The sequence below is a fragment of the Panicum virgatum genome, chromosome 2N (assembly GCF_016808335.1).
Source record: "Panicum virgatum strain AP13 chromosome 2N, P.virgatum_v5, whole genome shotgun sequence".
In the NCBI taxonomy this organism is placed as follows: Eukaryota; Viridiplantae; Streptophyta; class Magnoliopsida; order Poales; family Poaceae; genus Panicum; species Panicum virgatum.
Genome location: NC_053146.1, coordinates 5,174,891 through 5,186,229, shown reverse-complemented (window position 1 = coordinate 5,186,229; position 11,339 = coordinate 5,174,891). Strand labels below are relative to the sequence as shown.

At 45.5% G+C, this 11,339-nt stretch overlaps 2 protein-coding genes across 2 annotated transcripts; one reads left to right on the top strand and one right to left on the bottom strand.

Annotated features, from left to right (window-relative positions):
* Positions 1-368: 368 nt before the first annotated feature.
* LOC120659430 (zinc finger BED domain-containing protein RICESLEEPER 2-like) lies at positions 369-4,139 on the bottom strand. Its single transcript, XM_039937572.1, has 4 exons — positions 4,045-4,139; positions 3,607-3,670; positions 3,085-3,210; positions 369-2,335 (listed from the first exon to the last, which is right to left on the bottom strand). Exon 4 carries the CDS (start codon positions 2,333-2,335, stop codon positions 413-415), a length of 1,923 nt encoding a protein of 640 aa, XP_039793506.1. The 5' UTR covers positions 3,085-3,210; positions 3,607-3,670; positions 4,045-4,139; the 3' UTR covers positions 369-412.
* A 1,067-nt stretch (positions 4,140-5,206) lies between these two features.
* LOC120659429 (homeobox protein Hox-A13-like) lies at positions 5,207-11,289 on the top strand. The gene is made up of 4 exons (XM_039937571.1): positions 5,207-5,898; positions 10,398-10,495; positions 10,597-10,961; positions 11,058-11,289. Exons 1-3 carry the CDS (start codon positions 5,359-5,361, stop codon positions 10,598-10,600), a joined length of 642 nt encoding a protein of 213 aa, XP_039793505.1. The 5' UTR covers positions 5,207-5,358; the 3' UTR covers positions 10,601-10,961; positions 11,058-11,289.
* Positions 11,290-11,339: the final 50 nt, after the last annotated feature.

Sequence of the window (11,339 nt, the reverse complement as noted above, 5' to 3'; positions counted from 1 at the left end):
TGGACAGATATATGACAACAGAGATGGAGAAACCAACTGCAGTTTTAGAGAAGGATGCCCTGGCTGAACCAGTTTTAGAGGAACTCTACATATGCATGGGACATAGTTTCAGAACTATAGAAGTCATTTGTCGGGCAATCAGTTAAATGCTTATAGAAGCTTATGCTTGGGGCAAATTTCAGAGAACTACAGAAGAATGCAGGTTACTCAGTTGTTTTTTTCTGTTGACTATTACGATTTTACTATAAGTGTTCTAAACCTTAATAGAATGCGTACTGAAATTATATGATGGAACATTGTACACTGAAATTACATGGAAGAAACATTTTCTGCTACATTTCGGTTAACTGAAAAGAACTAAGAGCAGGGATAAGAAGTCTGACCGTGCAAAGGATAAGCTTCTCAGAATTCCCTAACTCACTTCATTGGTGGGATATGTGTACAACCAATCTTTGCAACAGACCAAAGCTTGAAGAGTTTCTGATTTCATTGAGCTTCGATTGTCACTAAGAATCTGACCGCTCAAGCTGAATGCAGATTCAGACGAAACAGTGCTGAGTGGAATTGCTAAAAAATCACGTGCCATTGCTGACAGCACAGGATACTTGTTGGAGTTTGTTTTCCACCAAGTCAAAATTTCAAATCTTTCATCTGGTCTCACTGGTGGCTCTTCTAGATATGCATCAAGTTCTGATTTTTCAATCCTAGTCCCTCTCCTCCGATTCCTGTATTCAGCAAATTCTTGTTCCAGTCTTCTTTTTCCAAGCACTAGCACTGGAGAACGGTTCACCATGTTTGTGGACTGTGCAGTTTGTGACACCACATTTGTTTCATTTCTTCTTATAACCTCTTCATACTTCCTAAAATACTTGTGAAGCCACTCTTTAACCATATTTGTGCTAATTTCAATGTCAATAAAGTTGCTGCACACTTTCTCATAGAAGAAGTCAAGGAGGTCAAGTTTCTTTCTTGGATCAAGTATGATGCAAATAGGAAGGAGCATATTGTAATTTCCATTCCAATACTTATCAAATTTCTTATCCATTGCATTTGCCAAATCAGTGATAAACTGATCCTTGTGCCATTCTGGACTTCTCAGAGTTTGATGGATGCAAAGCACATTATCCAGGAACATGTGGGATGTTGGATATCTATCAGCTGAGAACGCCCTGGTAGTTTCTTCATAAACTCCAAGGAATTCACCAATGGACTCAACTATACTAAACTCAGATTCGGTTGGAAATGGTTGCTGGTTTGCTGTGGCATATCGCTTCAAGACGGTCTTGTACTTTGCTGCCTCCATAATCATGGCATATGTTGAGTTCCAACGATTTGGAACATCAAGGACTAAACCAGCCTTTGCAGCAAGACCTTCTCTTTGAGCTATCTCATTGAAATTCTGGATACGCGCTGGTGATGAGTTAATGTTCCTAATCAGGTCTCTTATCAATTCTATCACAGCACTAGCAACATTCATACCGTCTTGCACAAGAATGTTGAGTATATGAGCACAACATCTAACAAGAAGATGCTCACCACCAAATAACATGTCTTGCTTTCCGCTTTCTTGTAGAAGATCGCAAGCTGTCTTGTTGTTTGCTGCATTGTCCAGTGTTATTGTGAACATCTTCTCTTTGATTCCATAGTCTGTCAGAATAGTTGTAATGGCTTCCTCAATAGCAACACCTGTATGTGGATACTTCACATCCTTAAATGCAATTATCTTTTTCTTCAAAACAAAATCAGGGCCAATATAGTGGGCTGTAACATAAAGATATCCCAACTTTTGGTTTGATGTCCAAAGATCCGAAGTGAAGCATATGCGAGAGCTAAGACTCTGAAGTTCACTTCGTAATTCTATCTTTGCTCTCTCAAACTTAGCAACACAATCATTACGAATCGTTTGTCTCCCTATGCCGCTAAAAGTGGGTTGCAGTGACTCCATCCAAGGCTCAAAACCTTCATCATCAAACTTGTTGAATGCTACATCAGCTCTAACAATCCATGCAATCATCAGGTCGCGACTTCTCTGCTTATTAAAGGTGAATGGACCATCTGGCTTTTTCTTCATTGTAGCGACAAATCTGTTCCTATCATCACTAGGGACTTTGGGGCAGTACTCTGCAATGTGAGTTCTAAGGCTGTTTGTACCAGATTTCCTGTTTGCAATCAACTTTGTTCCACAGTACTTGCAAATTGCTTTTAGTGCACCATCTATCCTGACCAATTCCGGCTCATAATACTCCCAGATTGGTGCCCTTCTATTTGGTGTTTGTGACGAACTATTATCAGTGCTCTCACTTGTGCCAGAGGCCTCTAACTGAAGAGAAGACATCTATTTTGAAAAGGCATATTTTTAGAAGTTAAACATGCATGGGTTATCTTGTTGTAGAGCTCTTAAACTCTAAAGGAAACCTTTCAGTACTATAGCAGTCTAGTACTAGCAGCAATATCAGCAGTGCCAAGTGCAGCAATATCAGCAGCTATACACAGCAATATACATGAAATGCAGCAATATCAGCAGCTATTTGAACAGCAAAAATAGCTGCCAGTCTGAAAAATAATTAATGGTTATGCCAATCATTGATTTCACAAACTAGTACTAATAGAAAACAAGCAAAGCTAGGAGGTGACAAATAACAACATCTAGAAATCATGATGCCAAGTTTTATCTATCAGTAAATCCTACAAGCTTCACACCTCCAATTCAGAAAAGGGATTTGCAATGTACAGTTCCCAAAATGCAACAGGAGCTAAACACAAATTAACAGTACACTTTCAAGTCTGGACACTTTCACAAAATAATCTTTCTTTACTAGAACATGAGAAAGGCATGGTCCATGTGCAACAGGAAGTATGCACAGCTCATGAATTGAAACCAAACCAGTAAGCACGTGTTGCCAAGGCCCAACCAAAAGCTAACTGATTTCACTGAAAAGTAAAAGCTTAAACTTGCAACAGCTGAGAGTATACTCTATCTGCCAATCATAGTTCTACTAGATTCATAGGTGCATGCAGTAGCTTAGATCGAAACATGTAAAATTCATATATAAGATGGGGAGAAATACTTAAAGTTGGGATTACCTCGAGATGTTTCTCTGTGACTCTGTGATCTGTTGGTGCAGATGAATCCGGGTCGGCGGCGGCTTGGCCGTCGGCGCGGTCGGCGGCAGCTTGGCGTACCCTTGGTTGTATTGATTTAAAACAGAACTGTAACAAAATAAAAGGAATGTTGTTCAAATATAGGTTCAGAGATACTGCTTGTATAGAAAAGATAAGCTACATTGGCCGGACGAACAACTTCCCAGCAAAAATGCAAGTATTAGGTTTCTTATGCGGTTCCCAGCAAAATGCAACTACATGCAGTAATAGAACAACCTATCTCTGCTGCTTCAGCAGTAATAGAAAATGCATTGTTCAAAATTACATGCAGGCATAATATCTTCGGTGTTTTCTTATCTCTATTTTTGAAGCATATGTTCAGTGTTCTATTCAGAAAAAGTTAAATAAATCAAATGGACTGTAGATGGATTTATATTGTGGGAGCATTTGATAAGCTGTTCTCGAAGAAAGATAATACAATTTGCCAGGTTGAGAAGACACTACCTGACCCAGAGCTTGCAGGCTTAGAGCTGCTGGTTGAGTCTTTAGCTTCCAGAATATTGTGAGCATAAGTAGTAATAGTAATTAGTACTGGCACACTGCTTGATTTTAGATGGGTACCAAACTGCACCATCTAATGTTTGCAGAGCTGTATGCTATTCTTTTTGGACTAACATGCTTCCAGTTATACAACTAATTGCCAGGTCATTCAATTAGTCTCACAGCTAGCAGCAAGCAAATGTGGTTGACTTATGATTACTCCATGGCAAGCACTACCTCCGTTCTTACAGTATTTATGAATGAAATAATTCTGACCTCTTGCCCCCACTTTTAAGTTGGATCTTAATACTAGAGAGCAAGCAACAAGCATGCATCTCCTATCTGCATGTCGAAGGAGGATGCAGAGAGAGAGCAAGGCAAGAAGCAGTGGACTGGACTCACCCGGCCTTGCAGTGGAGGAGACCTTGTTGACGTAGGAGTAGGAGCTGCCCCCTAAGCAGTTCCCCATGGGAAACACTCCTTATCCCTTCCGATCTCTATCACCACCTTCACCTCCTCTTTCTTCCCCAGGCGATCCGCTGGTCGTCTCTCTCTGGCCGGCCCGGCTAAGAGCAGCAGCAGCAGCAGCGAAATAGGGAGAGACAGAGCACGCCGAGCGGCCGAGAAAGAAGACGGTGGCCGGCCTCTCAGTTCCCCAGATCCAGTGGCAGCCTGGAAGAAGGCGAAGCCGGCGGCCACAGATCCGGCGATCCCGTCGTGCCTACAGCACCTCCCCCACAGATCTTGGCATCTTGCAAGAAGAGGAGGAAGGGAGCCAGTGAGCCGTTGAGGAAGAGGAAGGGGTGATGCGGAGGAGATGGAGATGCAAGGTGGAAGAGGAGTACCTCGATCTGTGGACGTCGGAGGAGGAGAGGTGCGGCGGCGACGGTGGCCGGTAGCGGCGACGGCGACGGCGGTGGTGTCGCCTTCTTGCGGGAGCAGGACCGCACCCACCCCGCCCCAACCCGCAAATGAAGCCCACCCCGCCCCAACCCGTTAGTCTATAAACCCGTTACTACCCTACAAACGGATCCCCATTCAAAAACCCGCCCCAAAATCCGCATCTGAGCTCGCCCCGCTAGCAGGCCTATGCACACTGCGGCGTTTGGGTTGAGTTTAGGAAAGGGAAAAGGAAATGGAGTTGGTTAAAATGAGATAGGTATGGAATAGAGAAAGAAAATGAGCTTAAATGGCCAAAATGTCCTTTCAAAATAACGCTATTATAAAGGGCAAAAATGTAAATTTCCATGTTCCTCACCTGTATCTCATCCATAACCCACTTTTGCGTTTCAATTGGTGGGAAATGAGCAAGAGCAAGTTTTTTTTTTTTGAGCAAGATTCAAACATCGGAAATGTTCTATCAAATCCCATTTCAACTTTTCATTGATCGATGTTTTCTCTCTTGCCCCCTACGCTTTCCTTCCGCGGAAAAAGTGGGAAATAATTTTTTGCTTGGAAATTACTAATTGCGGAAATAAAAAAATAGAATGGAAATAGAAACGGAGAGAAACAAAAGGAGCCACGAGGAGTCGGGCCCTTGCTGCCTGGTCGCGCTCGCGAGCTCGCCCCCGTTCTCTTCTCTTCCGTACTCGCATCGCGCGCCCCCAAACAAACAGCGCCCCCTCAAAATTCCGCAATTCGAACTCTCCCTCCCGGTCTCCCTAGACATCGTAAACCCTAGATCGAATCTAGCCGATCCCCGCCGAACCGCCGAAGATGGGCAATGTCCTCGGGTCCCGGCGTGTCTTCGTCAACAATGGCGACGAGGAGAGTGCCGTTGTTTTCGCTTTTGCGGAGGCCGCGGCTCTGGGAGCGCGCAGCGCATTGATGGAGGCTTACCGGGTGGAGGAGGCGGCGGCGGCTGCTGCTGATCCTGCAGCTGGAGATGGAGCAGGGGGAGGAGGCGCGGCTCCAGCTCCGCTCATGGTGGGCGGCGTGCTGTCCATCTCCAACGCCGCGTACGCCGCGGCGGAAGGAGCGGACAATGCGGTCCGCACGCTGGTTCGCCATCTACCTCCAGCGCACCGGCGAGTACTTACGGAGGCCGACTTGAGGCAAGTGCAGGCGGCGGCGGCGGCGGGAGCTGCCGCAGGGGTGCAGGGAGCGGCGTTCATGGCCGCCATGTATGCCCCGGCTGCCGCGTTCCCACCTGCTTTGCTGCATGCGCCGGCCCCCGCGATCCCACCCGCTGTGCCAGTCGAACCGGATGTGGCGCCCGCCGGTTTCCCGCCTCCCGCAGCAAACCCACAGCCGCAGGTAAATTGTAGTTGGGGTTTAGGCATTGCAAATTTTTATGTACTTAATTGCATTCCTAGTGCATAAGAATACCTATATAATGTAAGAAAACTTTATGCCCCTTGTTTGGATAAGAAAAACAGCAGGCCTGAAATAAGGTGAGCGCTAATATTGGCGCATAGGAAGGCATCATTTGATTCTGACCCAATTATAGAATGCTTCAGTTCAAATTAGAGAGCAGTAGAGAACTGCGCACTAGTAGTTTTAAGCTATTTTTTTGGAAATGGGTGCATATTGTAACGCCCATGGCCGACGATATTCGCCGGCGTGAGAATTAGCACAAGAATGGAGCAGAGATGAATCTCTCCTTTCCTTTCGATTGAGTTTGAGTTCAGAAATTACATGCCTCTCACGTTACAGAGCACTGGCCTTTAAGCTGATCGCACACGCCACAGGCACAGGCCCACCTGTCAGCACAGATTACACACACTCTCTACTTTACGCTTTCTCCCACACATGACGTCTTCATTTCGTAGCCGTGACATCTCCCCCAGCCAAAGAACTTGCTTGACCGCAAGCAAGAGCACCTGGAAACCACGCCATCAGAATGTTATAGTCTTCCCAGGTCGCTGCTTCCTCTGGCAGATGCATCCATTTCACCTTAACTTGTGGTATGGCCACATTTCATTTATTCACCAAGCACGTTCTCCATGACAGATTCAGGGACAGTGTCAACAGCAGAGAGATCTCTCACCTTAGGCAACTCCACTCTCTTCAAAACAGTATATGGACCATAATACTTGAAAGCTAGCTTCGGGTAGGATCTGTTAGCAACTGAAGTTTGCACATATGATTGTAGCTTCAAAGGACCTGCTCCCCTGGTTGGAACTGCAGTTCAGATCTCTTTCTGTCAGCCTGAAACTTCATCCTTGTTTGGGCATTCAACAAATGCTGCTCTGTCCTGGATCAATGTTTGAACATCCTGTGACACAGACTGAGTATGCAGTGGGGATAAACTCAAATTTGGCTCATAAGCATAGAGAGCTTTAAATGGTGAACAACCCAAAGCTGTGTGGAATGAGGAATTGTACCACAGCTCAGCCAAAGGCAGCCACAACTTCCATTGTTTTGGGGATTCATGCACTGCACAACGAAGGTACATCTCCAAACATTGGTTGATTCTCTCAGTTTGCCCATCGGTTTGTGGGTGATAAGCTGTACTAAAAGCCAATTCAACACCATAAAGCTTGAACAATTCTCTCCAGAAGTGGCTCAAAAATATTTTGCACCTATCAGAAACTATGGTACGAGGAAAACCATGTAGTTTCACCACCGTATCCAGGAACAGTCTAGCCACTACCCGGGCAGTGTAAGGATGTCTGACAGGCAAAAAATGTGCAAAATGGTCAACCTGTCTACCACAACCATTATCACACTATATCCGTCGGACTTTGGTAGGCCATCTATAAAGTCCATGGATAAATCCTGCCATGCTCCAGCAAGAATAGGAAGGGGTTGCAACTTACCAGCAGGGTGAGTGTGGACATGTTTTGCTTTTTTGGCATACCTCACACTGCTGCACAAGAGATTCCACCTGCTGCTTGCCTGCTTCAGCCCTTTCCAAGTGAAATGCTGTTTGACTCTCTGATATGTGGCATACACACCAGAATGCCCCCCAATTGGTGATGAGTGAAAGGCTGAAATGATCTTGGTCTGTAAAGCAGAGAGTTCTGGCCCACCCAATTGGTGCAGCCATCCAGCCAGCCATCCGAACGGCGCCGATCTGTTCTTATGACAAACTCCTGTTCTTGCAAGTATTGCCTCCACTTCTCCACAGTCATCAGCAGAGCCAAAAACTCCTTCTCATAAATAGATAGTTGTTTGTGTTTGTCACCAAGTGCCTTGCTCAAAAAGGCCACTGGCTGTTCTTTTTGTATCAACACAGCCCCAATGCCAGCACCACAAGCATCTGTTTCAATAGTGAATAGTTCCTGAAAATTTGGCAATGCTAGTACTGGGGTTTGAAATCAGCTATGGTTTGATATCATAGCTGATTTCAAAGCCAAAAATGCCTTTTCAGCTTTATCATTCCACTCAAAATGTTTTTTTTGGTAACAGCTGGGTCAGAGGTTTGGCAAGCACACATAATGTCTCACAAATTTTCTGTAATATCCTGTGAGACCTAAGAATCCTCTCACTTCAGTGATAGTACTAGGCCTTGGCCATTGCAGCATCCAGCATGGCCTTCGTCTTGTTTGGGTCTGTGACCACCCCATCCTGAGAAATGATATAGCCAAGATATTCCAAACTATGTTGAGCAAAAGAGCATTTGCTGACTTTCAGAAAAAAAATGATGTTCTCTTAGCACCTCAAAGGCCTGCTGCACATGTTGCTCATGATCCTTCAAAGTTGGGCTATAGATCAAGATGTCATCCAAAAACACCAAGGTAGCGTTTGGATGTAGATATTAGGGCTCGGAATTCGGAATTGGAATTGGCAGCTGCGAATGCCAACTGTTTGGATGACTTAGAATTCGGAATTGGAAATCAATCTTAATGTCAACCGGCATTCATCCCACGCGTGTGCCCCCAGTCTCGATACCGAGCCGGGCTCCTCCGTATTGGAGGGCATTGTCTTTCCCCGACCTCCTCGCGTCTCTCACCCTCTCTCCCACCGACGACCAACATTCTCTCCTCTACAAGCGAGTCGCGCCACCGCCCCCCTTACGCTGGCGGGCCATCGAGCTGCATTGCCCTCCCCCTCCCTCCGCCGGTGAGCTGCGCCGCTCTCCCCCTTCCTCCGCCGGCAAGTCGCGCCGCCATCGCTTCCCTCTGCCGGCGGGCCACGCCGCCATGGCCGGGGCGCCCTCCTCCATCTTCCTCCCCGGCGGCTCCCTCCGCCGACGCGCCCGAGCGGGAGGAGAAGAAGGCCGCAGGGTGAGCGAGGAGCCGCGCCGCCCCTCCCCTGACCTCCTTCTGCAGTGAGCCCGTGCCCCTACGCCGGCGAGCCATGTAACTCCTCCATTACCTCCGTCCGTGGGAGAGCCCTCCGCCGGTGAGCACCTCTTCTGCTCCCCTCTGGTCGTGTGGATCTAGGAGGGGCGCGTGAATCCAAGAGGGGCGCCACCACTCTCCTGTGTGCCGTGACGGCAGCGACTGTTGCCGGAGTAGTGTTCTTCGGCCAGGTGGAAGATGGGAACAAATACCAATTCCATGCTTGTACATCCAAACATAAAAATGAATTGAGTTATTTTCCATGCTTGTACTCTAATACAATGACATCCAAACAATAGAATTAGAATTGTATCTGATTTCAATACCATGGTTGATTTGGTATTGAACCCAATTCAATTCCATGCCCTCCAATATCGACATCCAAACGGAGTCCAAGACAAACTTCCTACGAAAGGGCTTCAGGATTTCATTCATAATGCACTGGAATGTGGAGGTGCATTTGTTAGACCAAATGGCATCACTTTGAACTGATAATGTCCGTGATGTGTCTTGATTCTTGAAAGCTGTTTTATACTCATCTTCCACCAACATCCTCACTTGATCGTATCCAGATTCCCTATCCAGTTTTGTGAAATACTTAGACCCTGCCAATTCATCTAAGATTTCTTCAATCATTGGCATTGAAACCTTTTTTGATAGTCAGGGCATTCAATCTTCAATCTTCTGTAATCTACACAGAATCTCCAATTGCCATCTTTTTTTTTTTGCACTAGCAAAACTGGGGATGCAAAAGGGCTGTTACTATGGGTGATCAAGCCAGCCTCTAGAAGCTCCTTCACTTGTTTTTCAATTTCCGTTTTATGTTGAGGAGAGTATTTGTAAGGCCTGCAATTGATGGGCACTGCATCTGGTTGTAATGGGATAGCATGGTCATATGCTCTGGTGGGGGGTAACCCTTTTGGATCATTGAAGATATCCTTGTACTGCTGCAGAAGCCGCTGTATAGGTTCAGGGACCTCTGGCTTGGGGTTTTCAGTCACTTTGTCCACAATTGCAAATGCCCATATGTCATTTGCCTTACAGCTCTTCCACAATTGCTGAGCTGTCATAGCCTCTATAGAAACTGGGTTAGGTAGGATTTCTTGGAGTGTGATTGTTTTCTCTCCCTCAGTGTGATTGTTTTCTCTCCCTCCTGAAACTGAATTTTCCTTGGTCCCAATAGCAGGTCACGAAATAAATGCAGTGTTAATGATTATAAAGAACGCTTGACTAAAACATTAGAGACCAAGCATGTGCCAACAATCAGCTCTACTTCTGTAGTTTATTGACATAATTCGTCAATTCATCAACCTGATAATTCATAGTTTTCATCTTGTTTAGCATTTTAGAATAAATAACAATATTTTGTGAACGAAAACAACTTTGGTTAGGCCTCATGTGTCAACAAAAACAACAAAAAATTCACGTTTTTTTTTTCAAAATTAGGCTTCCCAACAGATAGTTAGGTTTTTTTTTCTGGAATATTCGCAGTAATTGTTTAGAGTTTTAACTTCTTCATGTTTTCAGGTAAACGCGCTTAACCTGGACAGGGTAGCAGCAGCAGGAGCTGCTGGGGCATGGAAAGGGTGCTTCGCTTCTATCGGTCCATACCTTTTGGATCCTCAGTAAGTTGTGGAATTTGCACTTGTTTCAACATGTTTCCTGTCTATGAGATTTTTGAACAATAAATTAGAAATATTGAAGTATAATAATTATTGTTTTGTAGGTAAATAGTTGGGCGTCACGTCTGTCTCCATTGCTTGGTGCTTGTGTTGCAGTTGCAGCATCCTAAGCCCCTCATTTCAGATCTGCATCTCATTGGGAAACCTTTTTTGTGCTCGGGGGAATTGGCTTAGTACTCTTTACCTTGATGGTTGGAGTCGCTGCAGTTCCTTTTACGAGTGCCACCCAACAGGAGACCATAAGCCGTCACTCGGCTTTCCTTGCATTTACCACTATCGGAGTTATTTTTGTTTCAGTTTTCTGCTACTTTTTACGTGGCAACCTCGCTTATGTTGTTCCAGTGGGTATTTTTGGTTCCGCAGCAGTTGCCATGTTGTTGTTCCTGTGGCACAGGAGCGGCAGCTACAAGTAAGTATTTCGAAATTTTCGAGTGCTGTTTACAATTCTAGTGCCATGTGGTGTATATATTTCTAATGTCCTCTGCGCCATTTTGTTGTCTTGCAGGTGACTTGGGGGCAATTTTGCTAAGTTCTTATCTACCGATACACTCTTGCTGGACTTATCTGTACAAGTGCTGACTTCTTCTGACTTGTCTGTTCACAAGTGGTAGGTTTAGCAATCTTCGGTGGAGATCATGGTGCGACCTTTTTCGATGTGTGACCAGTGCTTTAATCGTGCCACGATACACTAATGTGTACTGTCGACTGTCGAGGGTTCAGGTATTTGCGGAAGGTAAGAGCGACATGGTGACGGTGTTGTGACCAGGGTTTACCTTTTCGTTTTTTT

What these genes read in the sequence shown, in the direction of transcription:
- LOC120659430 (XM_039937572.1), bottom strand. Translation starts at nt 2,335, where the DNA reads ATGTCTTCTCTTCAGTTAGAGGCCTCTGGCACAAGTGAGAGCACTGAT.
- LOC120659429 (XM_039937571.1), top strand. Translation starts at nt 5,359, where the DNA reads ATGGGCAATGTCCTCGGGTCCCGGCGTGTCTTCGTCAACAATGGCGAC. An exon ending in CAGCAAACCCACAGCCGCAG is followed by an intron (nt 5,899 to 10,397) that starts GTAAATTGTAGT and finishes TCATGTTTTCAG; the next exon opens with GTAAACGCGCTTAACCTGGA.